At 47.6% G+C, this 17,868-nt stretch overlaps 7 protein-coding genes across 7 annotated transcripts; 2 read left to right on the forward strand and 5 right to left on the reverse strand.

Moving 5' to 3' along the window:
- Nucleotides 1-607: 607 nt before the first annotated feature.
- Nucleotides 608-1,774, reverse strand: FOMMEDRAFT_30268 (uncharacterized protein; the record flags this gene model as incomplete). The annotated part of the gene is made up of 2 exons (XM_007268839.1): nt 608-1,540; nt 1,592-1,774. The coding sequence occupies 2 exons, from the start codon at nt 1,772-1,774 to the stop codon at nt 608-610; spliced, it is 1,116 nt and encodes a 371-aa protein (XP_007268901.1).
- Nucleotides 1,775-3,490: 1,716 nt separating this feature from the next.
- FOMMEDRAFT_30269 (uncharacterized protein) lies at nt 3,491-4,792 on the reverse strand (the record flags this gene model as incomplete). The annotated part of the gene is made up of 2 exons (XM_007268840.1): nt 3,491-4,564; nt 4,616-4,792. 2 exons carry the CDS (start codon nt 4,790-4,792, stop codon nt 3,491-3,493), a joined length of 1,251 nt encoding a protein of 416 aa, XP_007268902.1.
- A 706-nt stretch (nt 4,793-5,498) lies between these two features.
- On the reverse strand, nt 5,499-8,377 carry FOMMEDRAFT_158780 (uncharacterized protein; the record flags this gene model as incomplete). The annotated part of the gene is made up of 12 exons (XM_007268841.1): nt 5,499-5,641; nt 6,074-6,274; nt 6,347-6,473; nt 6,617-6,704; nt 6,768-6,911; nt 6,973-6,994; nt 7,069-7,251; nt 7,323-7,564; nt 7,630-7,657; nt 7,708-7,974; nt 8,041-8,058; nt 8,134-8,377. The coding sequence occupies 12 exons, from the start codon at nt 8,375-8,377 to the stop codon at nt 5,499-5,501; spliced, it is 1,707 nt and encodes a 568-aa protein (XP_007268903.1).
- Nucleotides 8,378-9,042: 665 nt separating this feature from the next.
- Nucleotides 9,043-10,059, forward strand: FOMMEDRAFT_21984 (Sm-like ribonucleo protein). The gene is made up of 4 exons (XM_007268842.1): nt 9,043-9,179; nt 9,302-9,400; nt 9,510-9,563; nt 9,719-10,059. Exons 1-4 carry the CDS (start codon nt 9,066-9,068, stop codon nt 9,740-9,742), a joined length of 291 nt encoding a protein of 96 aa, XP_007268904.1. The 5' UTR covers nt 9,043-9,065; the 3' UTR covers nt 9,743-10,059.
- A 2,434-nt stretch (nt 10,060-12,493) lies between these two features.
- Nucleotides 12,494-12,899, reverse strand: FOMMEDRAFT_88918 (uncharacterized protein; the record flags this gene model as incomplete). The annotated part of the gene is made up of 2 exons (XM_007268843.1): nt 12,494-12,556; nt 12,645-12,899. Coding segments are annotated over 2 exons (318 nt in total), but the record flags the coding sequence as incomplete, so codon positions are not given.
- Nucleotides 12,900-14,363: 1,464 nt separating this feature from the next.
- FOMMEDRAFT_158783 (uncharacterized protein) lies at nt 14,364-14,821 on the forward strand (the record flags this gene model as incomplete). The annotated part of the gene is made up of 3 exons (XM_007268844.1): nt 14,364-14,488; nt 14,572-14,679; nt 14,713-14,821. The coding sequence occupies 3 exons, from the start codon at nt 14,364-14,366 to the stop codon at nt 14,819-14,821; spliced, it is 342 nt and encodes a 113-aa protein (XP_007268906.1).
- Nucleotides 14,822-16,389: 1,568 nt separating this feature from the next.
- Nucleotides 16,390-17,779, reverse strand: FOMMEDRAFT_111589 (14-3-3 protein). The gene is made up of 5 exons (XM_007268845.1): nt 17,751-17,779; nt 17,627-17,693; nt 17,264-17,570; nt 16,871-17,211; nt 16,390-16,812 (listed from the first exon to the last, which is right to left on the reverse strand). The coding sequence occupies exons 2-5, from the start codon at nt 17,691-17,693 to the stop codon at nt 16,748-16,750; spliced, it is 780 nt and encodes a 259-aa protein (XP_007268907.1). The 5' UTR covers nt 17,751-17,779; the 3' UTR covers nt 16,390-16,747.
- Between the last annotated feature and the right edge of the window lie 89 nt (nt 17,780-17,868).

The following is a 17,868-nucleotide window of genomic DNA, read 5'->3' on the forward strand; positions in this document are numbered from 1 at the left end:
ATTTCTTTGTCAAATAAAGAGAACATGATAGTTTCCCTAAGCAGAACGTGTATTTGTGGAATCTCCTCTCTATTTACATTCTTGGCTCGAAGGAGATTACTGCTATATTTGGCAAATTTATTTACAGCAGTTAACTTCACGCATGTACTTCTGTCTGTTCGTTTCAAAGGAATGCGTGTATACGAGCATTCACATAGGAAACTATGCACACGTATATGGTCGCTCTGTTCTTAATAGAAGTAGAATATATTAAGTGCACAGATAGTGTGGTTGTGTGATAATAATTTTATGTCGCTATATGAGTTCGATGTATTCATTTGGCAACTTGATTACAGTAGACACATTAGAATCGCGGAAATGGTACTAAAAATAACACGACAAGAGCGGTGATGAAGCGTGGACATTTGGAAATAACATCAGGTGAAGTAGAATGGAGATACAAGCAAGCGACCGAAAACTACAAAAACAACTTTAACAAGGGCGATGATGCATTAGCACATTCATGACAGAGTTAAAGGACTAAAGAATCAAAATTGGAATAACGGAGAAATGAAGACAACTTAAAAATAGAGACAGGAAGGCGACACTTCTACACTGTTGCGACGTCTCAAGCTGGTCGGAAATCCTTCAAATTTTCGATGCTCTTTGGAATTGTAGGGCTCCAGCCCAACCTCACAGCCTCGGTGCGACATGGATTACTCTCCTCCGCTGCATATATATGACGCTGCAAAGAGTCACTCCGAGCATAGCCTGAATGGTTGGTGCACTTTTTCATCCAACCTTCACGTGGGGCGCCCAAGCCCGGGCAGAACCACGTAGCTTTATTGGGATTGTGCACATCGTCAATATGCCTCTTAAGCGTCCTCTTGTCGTGAAAGCGCTTTCCGCAATTCTGGTCTTTACAAAGGAGTTGAGAATTTGGACTACACTGCTTTCCAGTGCGTCTAATCGGTCCTGAGGCGGGAGGAATAGGCAGATTATCTGGGATCAATGCAGTGCTTGTCGAGGGTTGTGGAAGTCCAACATCTTCAACTTCACCAGAGCGCGTAAATGGGATAACGGAAAGGGTCGATACTCCCTGTGCCTGTTGGAACATCGGCATGGTCGCCGATATATTCTGTCCGTGCACTTGCGTGAATGCATTATCTGACCCTGCCTGTGGGCAAGTGTAAACGGCAGGAAGGACGGGTGATAGCTGATTGAATGGTCGCCGTGGGTCCAGCTCGTATTCTCCAGCAGGTGGAGCAATCGGGGGCGATGACCATGTAGAGGTCGTTGACTCGTTGGAGGGTGCACTCGCTACACGTGTGGAGGCGGGTTGTGGGGAGGTAGATCGAGGCATAGACTCATCCAACGGCGCCTGGTTATGGAAATTTAAGCCACTCCCAACAGCATCCTCATGTCGCATGAGATTATGCTGACCGCTATCGAACATGAGGACAGGATCTATTGGCACGTCTCCGACGGTTGAGTCGTAAGCGTGTGGGTTCTGGTCACAATTTAGATGTCCTTGCTTGTCTGTCGGAACAGTGCTTGGAACCTGTACAAAATGGTCAGTCACAATGCTGATCTGTAGAGTAGGTACTCTTACTTCTGAATTATTCGGAAGTTCTGGATATTCAAACGCCGTAAACGCGTCGAGCGTCTGCGGTTGAACCTGTCCTCCATGGTCCGTAACAGGCTGCAATGCATCGAACGAGTCGACATCCTCATTCACTGCATGTCCGGTTGAGGACCTAGTCTTATTGGAAGAAATATCGTAGATGTACCGCATCTTCTATAAAAGATAGCACGAGGTAAAGGGAAGAAGGGATGCGATGAGTGATGGGACAAAAGGTAGATAGAGTACCAGGAGATGTCAGCGATAGAGCTTCCCCCCTCCCTCCTTCCGGCCATTAAATAGTCTTACTTGATGTTGAAAAATTACCAAAACAAATTCTGTGGTGCAAAGTGGCTTGCGCCATTGTATCTCGATACCTCATCGCTTAGATCTCCGTACGTGAGTCAGGATAGCAACGTACGAGCGCGACCATTCGTTCACTCTGTTCGAACCAATACAGATTACTGGATCTGGAATGTGGCACTACCGATCATGAGTCCGAAAGCCGGATGCAGAAAGGCCGACAATATGTACAGGTGGCCTCTGCTTGGTTATGTCTAAGCGTGTCAGGATCTCGGCGTGTCGGAAGTCGAATCGTCTCATAGGTCCATTGGGGCCTTGATGCAAAAGTGGTCAAGCGCCTGTGCAGGGGAGGCCCGGGAACAAGTGTGACTGAAGTGCACAATGGGAGATACTGCTCAAGTTTTGACCCCAATTTCCAGAGCTTCGGCGCGGTCATTGAGAACGAAAATTCCTTCATCCGATTGTGTTGTTGAGGAAAGACTTACTAACTAAGTAACTCAACGGAGACGATCCCATACCAACGAAATAGGTGGATGCCTTGTTAATAAGCCACAATTAATGCGTATAAAAATGGAAGGCTCCCACGCGCTGTACACACATCTATCGGATGCACGTAACATGGGTCAACGTCCTTTCCCGGAGGTTACGATAAGGTAGCCTTTTTTTATAAAAAGAAACAAAACTAGGGTTTAGGGTAGAACCACAACAACTTGGATTGGAAAAGCAGACAGAAGAGCTTTGAGGATCTTGAACCGTAAATGGAGGTGGAAAAGCTGACCTTTTCTCGAAACGTGAGGTTTAGCAAGCCACGGCAGAGTTGCTCAAAGCAAAATAAAGCAAACATCGCGGATCCTCGGAAGCAATCATGGTTACGTAACATCGCGTGTCCAAATAAATATCTGCTTAGAAGGGAAGCAAACGGAGTACAATGCTTCTTCAGACGCAGTCAAACGAAGTCGCGGATTCGATTATATACTGGTGGCTATGCTGTCCGCCATGTAAGTCAGTGCGGATGCCTTCATGTGTTGTATAGCCATTACGATGCCAAAATTTGTTGTTTAGACACTTTCTGGTCAACTGGCCACCCATCCCTTAACCACGCACTGGACATGTAGATCTTATCAAAACTTGGGATCTCTTTGTATCGTCGCATCATAAAATGAGGCATTAAGGCGAGATGCTCGGTGACAGAAACTCTGTACTGTATACTACATTATTCCATTTGCTGTGCAATTTGCCCTTTTAACAATGAAAAAAGCAACCGCGCAACTTTTTACCGTTCGTGGCTGTAGCTATTATCAGTAAGGCAAATATTTCGTCAAATTATGTACAACCAATAGATATTAAACGTGCTCAACTACAGTAATAAGTAAAAGTGAGAAGAAGAGAAATAAAGTGAAGAAAGAAATAGATGCAGTGCTAGGGTGCATATAGTCACAGATATGAGTTAGCGATAATACATCAAGACAGGAATCAGATTAGAAATGAAGATGGAGAATTGGAAACGGATACAGACGCATGACATCAAAACGAGAAACGAGAAAAGGGGGAACAATGGAAAAAAGCGAATTCGAAATATAAGCAAGTTCAAATATTCTCTGCCATCTCGCCATTGGAATTACTCGGTCGGTACTTTTTCAACCTTTGGATGCTTCCAGGAACTGCTGGGTTCCATCCCAATTTCTTCGCTTCGATACGGCAAGGGTCGTTTTCCTTTGCGCTATCCAGATGGCGCTTGAGAGAATCCTCTCGGGCGTACCCAGACGCGTGCGTGCATTTTCGCATGCTGTCATCGCGTACAGCATGGAGGCCCGGACAAAACAATCTCTTCTCCTTGTCATGGCGAGAGGTTACGTGCCGCAACATGGTTTTTTTACAAAAGAAGAGTTTGTCGCATGTTGGATCCTTGCAAGGTACAGTTGAATTTGGGCTCTTCCGTTTCTTCGAACGTATAGGACCAATGTTCTCGGTCTTCTTGGAGTCGTCGACCTTTTCCTTTCCTTTGGATTTTGCTTTCTCACGAGCACTGGAGGGACCAGCAGCTTGAGACTGGGGCGTAGAGGACGTCGACATCAACGGAATAGGAGACGAGTTGTCAATACCAACACCAGCTGCACCTGACCTAGCGGCGATGGGCTCGGGGAGAGTAACGTTATCCAAGGTATTATCGTGTTTGTAGTAGCGGAATTGAAGTTCGGGGATGTTCTGTGCCTGCATTGGAACTGGCAGCGAAATCGGCTGCGTTCTAGTCATAGCGCTTCCCATGAAGCTGTTCGCCATCTGTGGCTGCTGAACATCGGGGATTGGAGTATTCATGAAGAGAGCATGTTGCTGGAGAAACGGAGTTTGCAAGCTCGGCGCTTGGGTCCAATGAGGAGTCATGAGTGACGATGTCGAGCGTGAAGAACCTGATGACCAAGAGGAAACGGAGCTCTCACGGGAGGTAGAAGCGGGAAGCGTGCCGTTGCCAAAGGGTATTGACGAGTTCCCAAAAGCTTGGTCATGATGGAATAAATGCATCCCTCCATCGTAAGAACGAAGAAGTGTATCGACCAAATTGTGGTTGTTCCATGGTCCAGGCATAGGGCTCGCCAGTTGACCATCAAGGATCAGACCGCTGTTGTGGACGCTGTGCGCACTGGACAAGTCATTGTTCCATGTCTATGCAGCACTGTCAGTCAAAGCGTCGTACCGAAGAGTAATTCTACTCACCGCTTGGTCATTCAAACCTTCCACATACGCTGGTATGCCAGACCCAACGAATTGTTGTGGCTGAGTATCCTTGCCTACATTCGTGCCGTGATTGAATGCGTTGGATGTATTGACATCCGGAACAAATATGGACGACAAAGGATCGCCTGCAGGAGGGCTAGTCGAGGAGAAGTCCATGGTATAGGAAGGCAGGGCGTGGGCGTGTGCGAAGGGAGAGAGCTCTGCGAGAAGTGGTTGCTGAGACGCGAAGTAAGAGATGGGAGGAGGACAGAAAGTCTGACAACATTGGTCGTCAATTACACGCATTAAATACCTTTACTCAGGTCGCGAAACCATACCCAAACAAACCACGTTGTCTGCTGATAAACGTGGCTCAGGACTATTGTGACTGTACACGAAATCGGGGTATCAATATACTTTCATCAATTCATTCAAACTGCCTGCTTCAGCCGCAGTTTACTGGACTAAGAAGGAAATAGAGTGTTCGTGGTTCGGGGAAGGCGGGCTCCGGAAAGCGCGCAGGGAAAAGAACAATGCCGTGCTAGTGGCCCCAATCGTATGTAGACTAAGCACGGCGGAATCCAGGTAGGTCTGAAGTTAAGTTGCACCAAAGGTTGTTGACTTGCATCGAAATCAATCCGGAAATAGGCCCCCCGAAACAAATCAAAATTTCTCCAAAGCGCACAATGTACAATCGCGCCGGGTCTCAGCGAACGTCATATATTCAGCTTTGGCTGCATTACCCTCTTTCCTGCACAGATAATAGCTGCCGTATTCTTCAACTTAGACAGAGGTCTTTATTGCATTATCCAGTTGTATTTTCAAAGAAAATTTGCGCGCAAGGGATGTTGCGACAAGAAAGGCAAGGAAGCGGTCAGGAGGTCTAGCCACGCTGTGCAGCGTATCGCATATCCATCTCTATCAGGTGCACGGAGAACAATACGGTGGCGGTACCGTCGCTATGCTGCGGACTATGGAGTTCACAAGATCCGGGGTCGAGGGCATGACTCGATCTCGATCGGTCGACTAGGAAGACAAGGTAAATTAGAAGCTAGTATATCGATATTTGAAGCTGCCAGAGAGAATTAGAGAACTGAGCTGGGCTGTTTCCCGTAGGCGAAAGATGTTTCGAGGTGATGGTTAGAAATAAACTATGGCAATCAGGACCAAACAATCAGGACTCTATCAGTATATTACGTACTAGTATCCAAAAATAGGCTCCGTAGTCACTATGATACTCGAATGTAGAGTTTGTTTGGACAACTCCAGTAATTTTTGGCTAGGCACACACTGTATCTATTAGACTACGTAACAATGTTGTCGTTATCCGAAGTTTCGATACAGACATACTCAAGAAGCTTCGTTAAATTTTCTAGCTACAAGTTCACAGGCTTCACCTTCGCTGTCCCAGTCACATTGCAAATCTGTCTACTTCGATCCCAAATCCGCCAAACTAACTTGTACTATTCCAAGTAGCTAACCACTCCTTCATCTTTGCCAGAGCTTCCTCCTGCACACTTGCGATCGTGTCGTCCGCCATTCCTGCTGCAGTAATGAGATCATTGGTATGGAATCCGTCGCTTACCATGATGGGTTGTGATTCTGTGCTCTCTCGGGTGTGGAAGTCAGAAGAGACGGTGGCATCGCGCCAAGGGTCACCTGTCAGTCCAGGACACCGAGACAAATGAATAAGAGAGAATGGATGATATAAACAAGAACAGGTCAACGTACGCTTCCCATTCGCAAAGAACAACCTATTAACCGTCAAGTCCCAACCGCCATACGTTTCGTTCGTCGACGCTACATTCGGGGTGGGCGGCTCACTGAATGCTTCTGGGAACCAGTGCGTGCATTGGCGCTGCATGTGACATATCAGAAATCAGATACCACTTTCTGATATGAATGGCACAGGCGATTTTATTTCAGCGGAAAGACCAGGCAGCGTGATTGTGGCTCTAGTAGTTGAAAGTCTGTATTTGGACCGTGAAGAATGCAACGAACCTCATCGTACGCCGGTAGCATGAGCCTCGAAACAAGGCTCGGGGTGCCATCCGGAGCTCCGTCTTGGAAGAAGCCGACTTGGTTACAGCTAGCCAAATCTTGTTGTTAACTTGACAACCGATGTTCAGAGAAAATAATGACAGGCTCACACTATCCACATCCATGAGCGATTGGCATTATCGATTCTGCAAGATAGCCACTGTAAGTTCCAACTGCAAGCGGACACGGAACATGCAAAACCGACGTCGTATCCGTGAGATAATCCAGAGTTGGGTCGTAGGTCCCCAGGCACGTCCTATCAGAAATATCCGTCCCGTCGACTCCGGTTTTAACTTCAATTTTGCGAGTAGACGTACTCTGCATCCAAACTTCCACAAACTAAACTCACCAGGATAAAATCGGAAACAATTTTAATCAACGGGAAGTGCAGACCAGTAATAGAATACACATACGTAAATTGTAATACGTCTCGTTCCAGAACGCTCCCCAAGCTTGAAGTGCATGGTCGGCTCCCCAGCCTTCCGAACCGGCAGAGACACCATCTTTCACTTCGAGTGCGTCGCAAAAGTTAAAGAAGCGTGTTCCTGGCCCAGATGTCGGCGATAATGATTGCCAATCCCACAGGTTATTCCGCGCTGTGTCAAACCGAGTTAATAACTCGACTTATCAAAGAGGGCTCTGAACATATAGCAAAGCGGGCACTCACAAGCTCCAGCGACATCATCCACGTGGCTCAAGTTCCCTAACCCAAAGTTACTCTTTATGTTTGCAATCTCGGCTGTTGATCCGTTTGTAAAGACCTGATCTATATGTTCAATGACAGCTTGAACGTCAGCAGAGCAATTCGCTGGCATGAACTGCCGGATAGGGTCAAAGTATTGCCAGAAATAGACGATGGACTCTACGGTGGCTGAGGAGGCGTATCCAGCGAAGAATACGTCTGGTTTACTTATATGAGGTCAATTTATACCGCATTTATACCTGGTGATATCAAGAAATGTGATTACACATACTTGACCATAGTCCAGCCCGTCAGTGCACCTAAACCAAATTAATAAGATCATTCGAATACACTATTGTACGGTACCTACCGCTGTAACTCCCCCCAGTTAGTACCCATGGAGCTTTGTCCGGCGTGACTTCATCTCCACCAGGCATCGGTAAATTAACGTTTTTTGCAAAATAAACAAGGTCATCAATAGCCTGTTGAATGGTGTGATACTTGAGACTGGCGACACTCAGATCATCAAAAGGATTCGATAGTCCGTAGTACCGATGTTCGAGGACGATTGTGGAACCGTTTTGCTGTTGGGAAATGAGTCCATCAATAGTCCTATTGGTAAGATATCCGTTGTAAGCTGCGAAATTCGCAAGGCATCTCTGTAAGTTAGGAAGTAGAAAGTACATCGCTTTAGATAACTCACGATCAGCATTTGATTCTCCTGGAGTATTTAGAATAATCGGTCCACCAGGCTCATAGAACTCATAGGTAAACTAATAGCGTTGCTTGAATGTACCAAGGCTAGCATTATTATGGTCTATGAGCTGATCAAAAAAGTAAGTCGTATTGTATGGCGTGAGCTGTGTCCCATTTCGGCTTGTTACCGGTGCGTTTACATCGATGTCGCCGAGGGATACCTTTGGAGGGACGCCAAGAGGGGCCATATTCGCGTGTGCACGTCCATCACTGAGGCGCACACCATTGACTGTACCCGAGAAAGTCGAAAATGTCGCCAAGGCGAGAATAAATCGACACAGCATAGCGAGTATTCTGTAAAGCTGAAGCCTAAGAAAGGATTAGGAGCTCTGGAGTGAGCACACGTAGCAGCTGCCATGACCTGCAGATTTTATAGCAGAAGAGTTTACACCTCGACCGGAACAGCTCGAGGGCCGAAGCAAAGAAACGAGATTAGAGACAAAGCCTGATAGTGCGGAAGCGGGAACGACGGAGGTAAAGTACACTCAGATGAACACGCCGAATTTCGCGGGCGGGATGGACGAAGCAACAACTTCATAGCAAGTGTGGACAGCGTCTAACCTAGGACACTGATTTCATCGCAATTCAGGCAATCAGTTGACAGAAAGAAAGGCTAATGCTGACGCAGTACAGAGTCCACACCAAATAGCTCAAGACCAGCAGCACCAGATACTTTAATTTGAGTAACAACCGGAACGGATACATAGAGCGGGACATTGTATCAGATTGATTCTAGGATTAGACGCAGATTTTCTCGTCTCGACAAAGAGTTGAACTGCAGGGCAGCGTGTTCGAATAGGTCAGCTTGCAGAACACGCGACGGACAAAGCGAACATGTCCACTGTCAAGGAAGGTTTCCTGGAAAATGTGAGAATAAATATCCTAGTTAGATAGATTAGTCACAGACGCGTCAATAATTTGTTGAATGAAGTCTTTATTCTACGTTGCTCGTCTGCAGTCTGGTCGTTCACGATGAACGGCACATCGGAAGGCATCCAAGAGCCATTCGACCTCATTCGGCTTTCTCTCAACGAACGTGTGTTTGTCAAGCTACGTGGTGACCGTGAGCTCAATGGCGTCCTCCATGTACGCATTTCATTCCGTTTGTACTGCATGCGCAGCGTGACTTACTAGACTTTATCCGCCTTGCCGTTTGTGACCCCGTGTTCCACTTTACACTTCGGAACCCATTTATTATTGCATTTTAGGCGTATGATGGCCATATGAATCTCATACTGAGCGACGTGGAAGAGACGATCATGCTTGTCGACAGCAATGAGGCCGCGCCGCCGGCAGGTCGAATAAATGTGGGTCTCTCAAATTTCTTTCAATGAATAAATAAAATTAATAGCTGACTCATACCTTAAACTTCCTGGCTTTCTCCGTGAATCAACGGTGCTTTCTTCCACTGAACAGGTGGCTAAACGGAAGATGGATATGCTATTCGTGCGTGGGGACGGTGTCATCTTGGTGAGTCACTCTCGCACCTCCCGCTTTGTCCCCTGCTTCTAGAACTGCGAAATATTCGGGTTTACCTCCGATCGAGTATTGTCAATCGGATTCTCCTCGATTGTTATTGATCTCTTCCGACTTGTACTGAACGTATGCATTATTTTATTATACAGGTCTCGCCGCCATCGCGAACATGAATGATTTATCGCAGTTGTATTCCTTCCGTATCTGTCCTTTATAGTGCAATCTGTTATCTCTTTCCATCGCGGCCGAAAGCCAAGTCTGTAAACCCAAAGCGCACAATCAGCCTCCGCGCCGCCTCGCCGGGAGCACGAAGCCGTGCATGGGAAGTCCGTCGAGATCAGCAGGCACCCCCTTCTCCTCCTATGTATACGTACAAGTCTCTCTTGCTTGTGAACTCGCCCCTCTCCATTCGAAGCACTGAAGCACCGCCCAAGCCCGTTGTATTAACTACTCAAAGGCAGAGATGTTCGTTGCATGTCTATTTCCCGTATTTTTCTCAGCATCTATTTCAGCTTCCCTTTTCTGAGCTCACAAGATCAGCAATAGCTGCATGGTGCGGCAGCAGAAGAGAAACAGTGATCTGGTGATGATAGGGTCGATCCGTTCAGTCGGTTCGAATACGGTTCTTCGCTCCGTATAGTGCGTGCTGTCTGAACAAGTCGTTCTAGTCTGCCAACGCACGGTTCGACTCCACAGGTCGATCCCACGGATCAGGTGTTGCTGCCGAGAACGAGCAAGTAGAATGTATTCAGTTGTCCACAGGACAGACCGATGTGGTGAAATAGGCTCCGACAGAAGAGCTTCGGGAAGCTGAACGGGGACCACGTATATTGCGGACCCTCGGACCTGCAGTCATGCTTGGAAGTCCGTTCGGATCCTAAGCTTCTATGTCTATATTAGTTATAAGTATGAGTAAGAGCATGAGTATGCATGTCCGTCCGTAGTGTATTCCACTGACGGGAAGCGCTGTTGAGACTTTCATACATTAAACTCTCGCTTCTCTCAATACGCAGGTATGAACTCTGCTATCTGAGGGTCTAATAAGTAATGCATTTGGAACAAACGGTACCTTGATTCCGAACCTTGATTCCGAGAATAGTCATGTATACAGCACTGTCCGCTTCATGCAATGACCTGAATTCGAAAGGTAAAATGCCTTCTTTGGGTATTCAATAACATACCAGCATTCACACTCGTCTCCCCTTTCATTTCTCCCACTATATTAGCAATACACTTCTTACGTATATAAACAGCATGAACAAGGCAAACGGGCAACAAAACAAATTAGGACCATAAAACGTGCAAAAAGATAGAACATGCAAGTGGCACACAACACACACACCCTACTCACCGAAGTATTATTAACAAACAACCCAATATAAACGAGCCTCGCAACATAGAATTACAGTAAATAAACCTTCAATTGGCAAAAACACTAACTTACTTTCATACTATGTAACTGACTGAGGCTGCTACTGATACTAAACTGATATGCATAGAGTGGAGGCAAGGCCAGTGATCACTGAATACATGGGACATGACAACGGTAATGACGATGACCAAAAAAAAAGGAAACGAAACAAGGAGCTCGGAAAGAAACAGTCAACAGATGTGAAACCGGAACAGGACTGAAGCAAATCGAGCCGAATGGAGAGAGACATATGCAGAGCATCATCAGGACAAATGGAGAACACAAGTAAACAAATAAAGACATACCGTAAAAGGCAGGTACGAAGGGTGGAGACAGAAGAGCGATGAAGTGGGGTGTTTTCGGAAGCAGAAGGAGAGTCAGAAGGAGAATCAGAACGGCGTCTCATCAAAGTAAAAGCAGGTCATTAACGAATATATGCGTTACAAGCAAGAGAAACTCGGCTGAGAGCATGCGTTCGTGTATGCGCCGCCGAGGGTCGAGCCCGTAGAGAAAAAGGAGAAAAAAATATAATATTATTATCGTCCGTGAAGACTGGTATGAACGGGTGAATGGCTGAATGGCGTGATGAGAAATATAATACCGGGGCGTGACACACATATATAAGATGAGGACGAAAATGGAGATGACGATGACCGGTGAAGAGAAGAGGGCCGGAACTATGAACAGACGGACGGAATGGAATGGGTCGACTATGGAATGTGGAACATGAAGAAAGAAAGGTTAGCATAGGTGGGATAAACCACAGTGAACACTTGTAAGCAAATCTGACCGATGAGAGGAACGACGAGAACCACAACTGTAGTGGAGAGGACGAAGGATATCACAACAGCGGAATAGCCTCGGGGCGGGGAAAAAGCAGCGCAGGACAGAAACAAAAGGAAAATGGACGATAGAAGCTGCAGAGATTGCCATAACGAGGGGAACAGCATACATGTGCTTTCCGCCGGAAAAATATTCCGGAATAAAATAGTTATACGCTTTGCACCGATTACCCGCCTTCATGTCGCCCATCATCAGCTTGTGTTGCATCTTTCATTCGCCCACCATCATCTGCTTGCATGCGATCATCCTCTTCTATCTCATCGTCTGTGTCCATTTCCGACTGTAGATCCTGTACGGGACGGATCGGCGTTGACGGTGGACCCGTCTCTTTAATTCCTCCCTCTTCTTGTCTCATTTCACAGTCACGTTCGCTCTCCGGCGGAGGTGTGGCATCTGCATACTCGTAGGGCATGACATAGCACCCTTCTTCCGGCGCATCACCTGAACTCGGGCTGTAACCCGGCGGAATCACACTCATCCCCATCAACGCATATGCCTGCATGTGCATTATCTGCGCAGCTCCACTCGCTTGCTCCGCGTTCGCACGAGCGTGCAGCGCAGCTACATACGCTTCCTGTTCATGTACGCGTCGCTGTTGTTGTGCTTGAGTAGAATCCACAGGTAGAGGTGAAGGCGGAAGAGGCGTTGGTATAGGATGTTGTTCCCAAGGTGGTGCAACCATTCCTTCAGGCCAAGTACCGTCGCGCAGCCAACCGGCTTGCAATATTTTCAGCTAGAACCCGCAGCCAACAAAGCATGGTTAGATGAGACATCATCAGACAGTTACAAGGTACATGGGCACGTGAAAGAAATAAACTCACGACAATAGTGAGAGGCAGGCGTTTGCGGAGTTGATTCCCACCGACGAGACCCTTCCAGACATTTTTGAGCCCTGCACGCCAGACCTCTTCGCTCTCAACTGCACCTTGTTGGCTGAGCAAGGCTTCCAATTTAATGCGCGACGGCGAGGGTGAGGAAGGTTCTGGAGGGTTCGGCGGGGAGGTGGTCCATATTGCGCGTCGGCGTTCGAAGTATGACAGACCCGGTTCAGGGAGGGTGGCCGCATTGCGTTCCATGAGTTGCTCAAAGAACGATGTGTTGGAGTCAAAATCTGTCGAATCCGAAGTCGGTACGGGCATGGATAAAGTAGATGGCGAGGCGCCAGGGGGTACGGATGGGACAGTACTCGTACTCGTACTCGTACTAGTTGCTTTGCTCTTGCCCTTGAATGATGATGAGCTTTGACCAGTGGTACCACTGCTCGTTGTGCTACTGGGACCAGGCCCGGAGGAGACTGCATTCGACGAGGGTGCACTGCTGCTGTCATTACTCGACTGGTTGTCTTCGACGGCACCGAGTGCTGCAGCGATGAGACGTTGGTGATATGGCGGATACGCGGTACCTACATGTCAATTTTGAGACTGACACGGTAAGGACAACCTAGAACCAAGGACTCACCGGCGCCTGCGGCGGATGTGCATACGGTCGCGGTCGTGCTGCCCGATTTTGCATACTGCTGCTGGAAAGGCCGGGGCGGGATGGCACGGTTGAGCCTGTAGGGGATCGCAGCGGCGGAGATGATGTGCGGCTGGATGGGGACGGCTGCATTTTGCTGGCGGTCGAGATCCCTGCTCTCTTGGGTGAACTTCGGCGACATCGAAACATCTGGGGGCGTCGACGTTCGGCGCAAAGAGTGGCGGAGGGCGTGGGATGCGGGCGGCAGACAGGGAGGGACGGATACAGAGGAGGGGTGGAGAATCGAGAGAGAGAAAGAGAGAGAAGAGTTTAGAGTATATTGATTCTGGTGGATATGTTCCTTAATTAGATAATGCGCGACTTCTTCTCAATCAAGCATCTCTCCTCCTTGCAATTAACGGCCTTGCGATCCACACTCCTCCTGCAATATAACCACTGCCCGTGATCGCACGTCGTCGAGCACTGCGTATTGTCTGCATGCACTCCCTCAATGCTCACCCTCACCGCTCGCTCAGATGAACATGGACAACAACCGTGGCGTGGCAAAGTCCTGTGCACTGCACTGAGAAGACCTCGAGGCTGCAGATGACCTTCGAGGTGATTCAGACGATGACTCATCACTGTCTTCTGACCTCCTTCCCATTTCCGCCTTCCGACATTCATCTATATTTCACTCCATCCCCACTCCACTCAAAGCCCATCGAGCCGTCTCGAACCACCTTGGCTGCCTGATCAGACACAGCTGCATTCACAGATAACGTTCGAGGGAGCACGCGCTCATCGGCTGGGATTTTCCCCGTCGTGGATCACTGCCAGTCACTAGCGGTCCGCACTCCAGCTTATCTCAGCTACCCCTTCCTCCAGCCGAGAAGTCTCTTAATGTGCCCAAGAAGCAAGCTCACTGAGTCACTCATTACCTCCGCTCGTATATTCCTCGGATCTTGACTGCATTCAGCTAAGTAGGACTAATGCTTGCTTACACGAGTCCTAATTTTGGCACAGACATTTGGCCCTGTCACAATATTATTAATCTTTGGTTCACGCAGCCTTTCAGTGTGGCAGCGATGGCCTATCTGTGCGAACTGCTGCTCCTGTCTATCCTTATCTCGAGAGATATTCGCCGATGTGCAGATCCGGAAACTGCACAGCAGAAGGAAGCTTTTAATATGATGCAAATCGGATTCATTCGGTATCCTTTTAATCTGCGTTGTTTTGTCTCCAGTACACTGCTTTTCACAAGGTAAGTTCTCCCCTTCGACTACAGAACGACAGGAACACCCGTATCGTAATTATTGCTGGTATATTCTGGTATATTCTGCATGACAAGAATAGAAGGAAGAAAACGGCCCCAGCTCCACAACCAGCGCTGATCCGTCTGTCGTCCGTATTCCACAGAGTCTGAATTTTTTTTAGCCTCCTGAGACAAGCGCCGATGAACATCTATACTCCGTTTACTGTCAAGCAAGGTCAATCGGTATCGGTTCATGACGGTGCAGATGGACTACTTGCAGTTAACATTTAAATGCCGACGCGGGCTAGAATTAGGCTCCAAGGCCGATACATGCTTGCAAAACTCCACTTAGCATCAAAAGCTCCATAACGCAATGAATTTCAAGCTCCCCCTGAGTTGATGGGCTCGCAGTTGCTTTAAGACAGTGTTCTACTGTCGGTATAGTGTACAGGTGACTGAGTTGGGGAATGCTATCAGCGCTATCAAATGTGGACCGCGAACGTTTGTGCGTCTGTCTACCTCCAAGGTTAATTGAAACTTTGTTGCTTATCTCCGTTATGAAGACGCCGCCATTCTTTTTACCTTTCTCACTGGCGATCACAGTAACGCTACGGCATTGTAACCTGCTGATTCCTGTCTGTCAATCGTTGAAAGAAAGAGAGTAGCTTGGCCTCCTTTCTTGTGTAGCATGTTAAACGGCGTTCTCGGGCATTCATAATAGCGCTGGGTGGTCACTATGCGTTTATTCGTTAAATTGACTTCTGTGAACTGGAGCAAGGCAACAAGACAGCAAGGCAACAGCGAGTTTATGATTAATTCTCAAACGGCACGATCAGCCCGTGCTTAGCTACTTGCCTACGGCTCCACTCAAGGAATATTACCAACACTGTGCATAATACACTCAAGCAGCGGAGCACTCCGGATGCGGGACAAATGTGATGTGATTCAAAGAAAACATCACATACAAAAGCCGTACCATTCCCTCAGCGAATCATTCCTTCCACGTATTAGACAACTGCAAGTATGCTAGTAACCTTGCGCTTTCCGACAATACATCGTGTATTACACTCGGTGACTCGATGCAATATATATTTGCATAAACTAAACGAATTATTGATTCTTTACCACTCCCCCAGCTCTAACGAATCTGCTATTGCATTTACTGCGATCCGGCATTATTTGTACGCACACAACTAATACCATTGATACTAAATTTGATGTTCACATATGCAGTGCATACTATTCATTCATGCATATCCACTGTACTACTTATATGCCTACTACACCGGATGTGCATGATTCACTCTTGTTTTCCATTTCTACTTGTGTTAGGATGTTATTTAGTAAGTTAGTGTTCTAATTCTGTTATACCTCTACCGTAGCAAGCAAAATACGCTTCGTTCGAGTACTAACACACCATGAACACATCCTCACAAGGTGCTCGTGTGACAAGTATACCTATAACTTCTAAAAATAATTTCAATAAGTCGAGATTATCAACATTTCCACCACCACGCATCAGTTCCAGCAACTTGGCGCAACAATCGAGCGAATCCACAACTACGTACAAACTGCACAGATGAGCCAGACGCAATCATACAAAGTTCCTGTGTCGCAATACAATGTCAACGTCGGATGACCGTATACTGTCAAGAACCGACTGCAGCACCGATCGCAGCGAATGCTTAACAACCTTTATATCACCTCCACATAAACCAGCCAACGTCGTACACTCAAAAAGCTAAATTGCTATCACACTCGCACCGCACTCAGGCCCGAGGCACCTCTTTGTCAGTGATTTCAAGGCACCTCCAACTCTCCTAAATCACATATATAATTCTCTGGGTTTTATGAGGTTGTGGGGTTGAGATTGACAACTTGTTTGATTGACGGGACCATTGAAACTTAAGACAAAATGAAGAACATGACGAGCGACGAGCCACAAACCACGATACGTTCAGACAGTCAAGGAACGAGAACGAACATCAGTATCTCTACAGACTAACTCATTCCATTAACGCCGCACACCGCAAAGGTAGGAAAGACTCGTGCTCGATACGTTATGAGGTGTGTAGGTACGAGGGGCCGAGGATTGCAACGGAGGGAGGAATATACGAGCAGAGAAATAGGTGAATAAAAGACTAAAATGATGCGCGGTGTAGACAATGCACGGTTTTAAGCTATCGACAAAGAACCGAATGCTGATAAGTCGAGAATTTACGATGCCTCCTTGTTCTCTGGAGCAGCAGCTCCATCCTTAAGTTCTGACGACTCATCTTTCTCTGTGGTTATGGGTCAAATTAAGATTCTGAGGGCGCAAAATACGATCCAAGTGCTTACCTTCATGCATATCCGACGTCCAGAGGGTAAGGTTGTCCCGGAGGAGCTGCATAATAAGAGTGGAGTCCTTGTAGCTCTCTTCCGAGAGGGTGTCGAGCTCGGCAATAGCGTCGTCAAACGCCTGCTTTGCAAGGTGGCAGGCACGGTCGGGGCTGTTGAGGATTTCATAGTAGAATACTGAGAAGTTAAGTGCGAGACCAAGACGAATAGGGTGAGTAGGGGGGAGCTCGGTCACCGCGACTTCCGACGCAGCCTTGTATGCGTCCAGTGACTTGTCGGCACTGTCTTTGCGCTTGTCACCCGTCGCGAATTCAGCAAGGTAACGGTGATAGTCACCCATCCTTTTCAAATGCGGTTAGGACGAGTTTAACCGACAGGACCAATACTACTCACATCTTGTGGTAGAATACTTTCGATTCACCAGATGCGGCTGAGGGGATAAGGTGCTTGTCGAGTACATCGAGGATATCCTCGCAGATCTTTGCGAGTTCGCTCTCGATCTTCTCCCTGTAGCCTTTGATCATGGCAACCTGGGCCTCGTTGCCCTTCGACTCCTCCTTCTGCTCGATGGAGGACACAATTCGCCAAGATGCACGACGTGCACCAATGACATTCTTGTATGCGACAGAGAGGAGATTGCGCTCCTCAACGGTCAACTCCTGATCAGAGGACGCGACGCGCTTCATGTTGTCAACCATTTCTGCACGTGCGCACGTCAGTGCGAATCTCAAACGCGTCGACGCGTAATTCACGAACCTTCATAGCGCTCTGCCTGCTCAGCGAGCTTGGCAAGGTAGACAGAGTCTTCGCGCGATTCCGGCATCTAGACACAAAGTCAGATACGTGGCTGGGATGAAGATAAACGCGTCGGAGAACTCACGATTGAAGGAAGATACTAAGAAATAAAATCTGCAGAAGGAGGCGCGGTTAGAGACGTGTAACGCGAAGGTAGAGGCTCGGAGGTATCTGGGAGGGTGAGGAGGACGTGGACAGCGACG

This window comes from Fomitiporia mediterranea (genome assembly GCF_000271605.1).
Source record: "Fomitiporia mediterranea MF3/22 unplaced genomic scaffold FOMMEscaffold_8, whole genome shotgun sequence".
NCBI lineage: Eukaryota > Fungi > Basidiomycota > Agaricomycetes > Hymenochaetales > Hymenochaetaceae > Fomitiporia > Fomitiporia mediterranea.

Bases quoted from the DNA above. Each gene is read 5' to 3' on its own strand.
- FOMMEDRAFT_21984 (XM_007268842.1), top strand. From the start codon at position 9,066: ATGAACGGCACATCGGAAGGCATCCAAGAGCCATTCGACCTCATTCGG. The intron at 9,401-9,509 runs GTGGGTCTCTCA...TCCACTGAACAG, and splicing joins CGCCGGCAGGTCGAATAAAT to GTGGCTAAACGGAAGATGGA. The intron at 9,564-9,718 runs GTGAGTCACTCT...TTTATTATACAG, and splicing joins GTGGGGACGGTGTCATCTTG to GTCTCGCCGCCATCGCGAAC.
- FOMMEDRAFT_111589 (XM_007268845.1), bottom strand. From the start codon at position 17,693: ATGCCGGAATCGCGCGAAGACTCTGTCTACCTTGCCAAGCTCGCTGAG. The intron at 17,571-17,626 runs GTTCGTGAATTA...GCGCACGTGCAG, and splicing joins GCAGGCAGAGCGCTATGAAG to AAATGGTTGACAACATGAAG. The intron at 17,212-17,263 runs GTGAGTAGTATT...GCATTTGAAAAG, and splicing joins AAAGTATTCTACCACAAGAT to GATGGGTGACTATCACCGTT.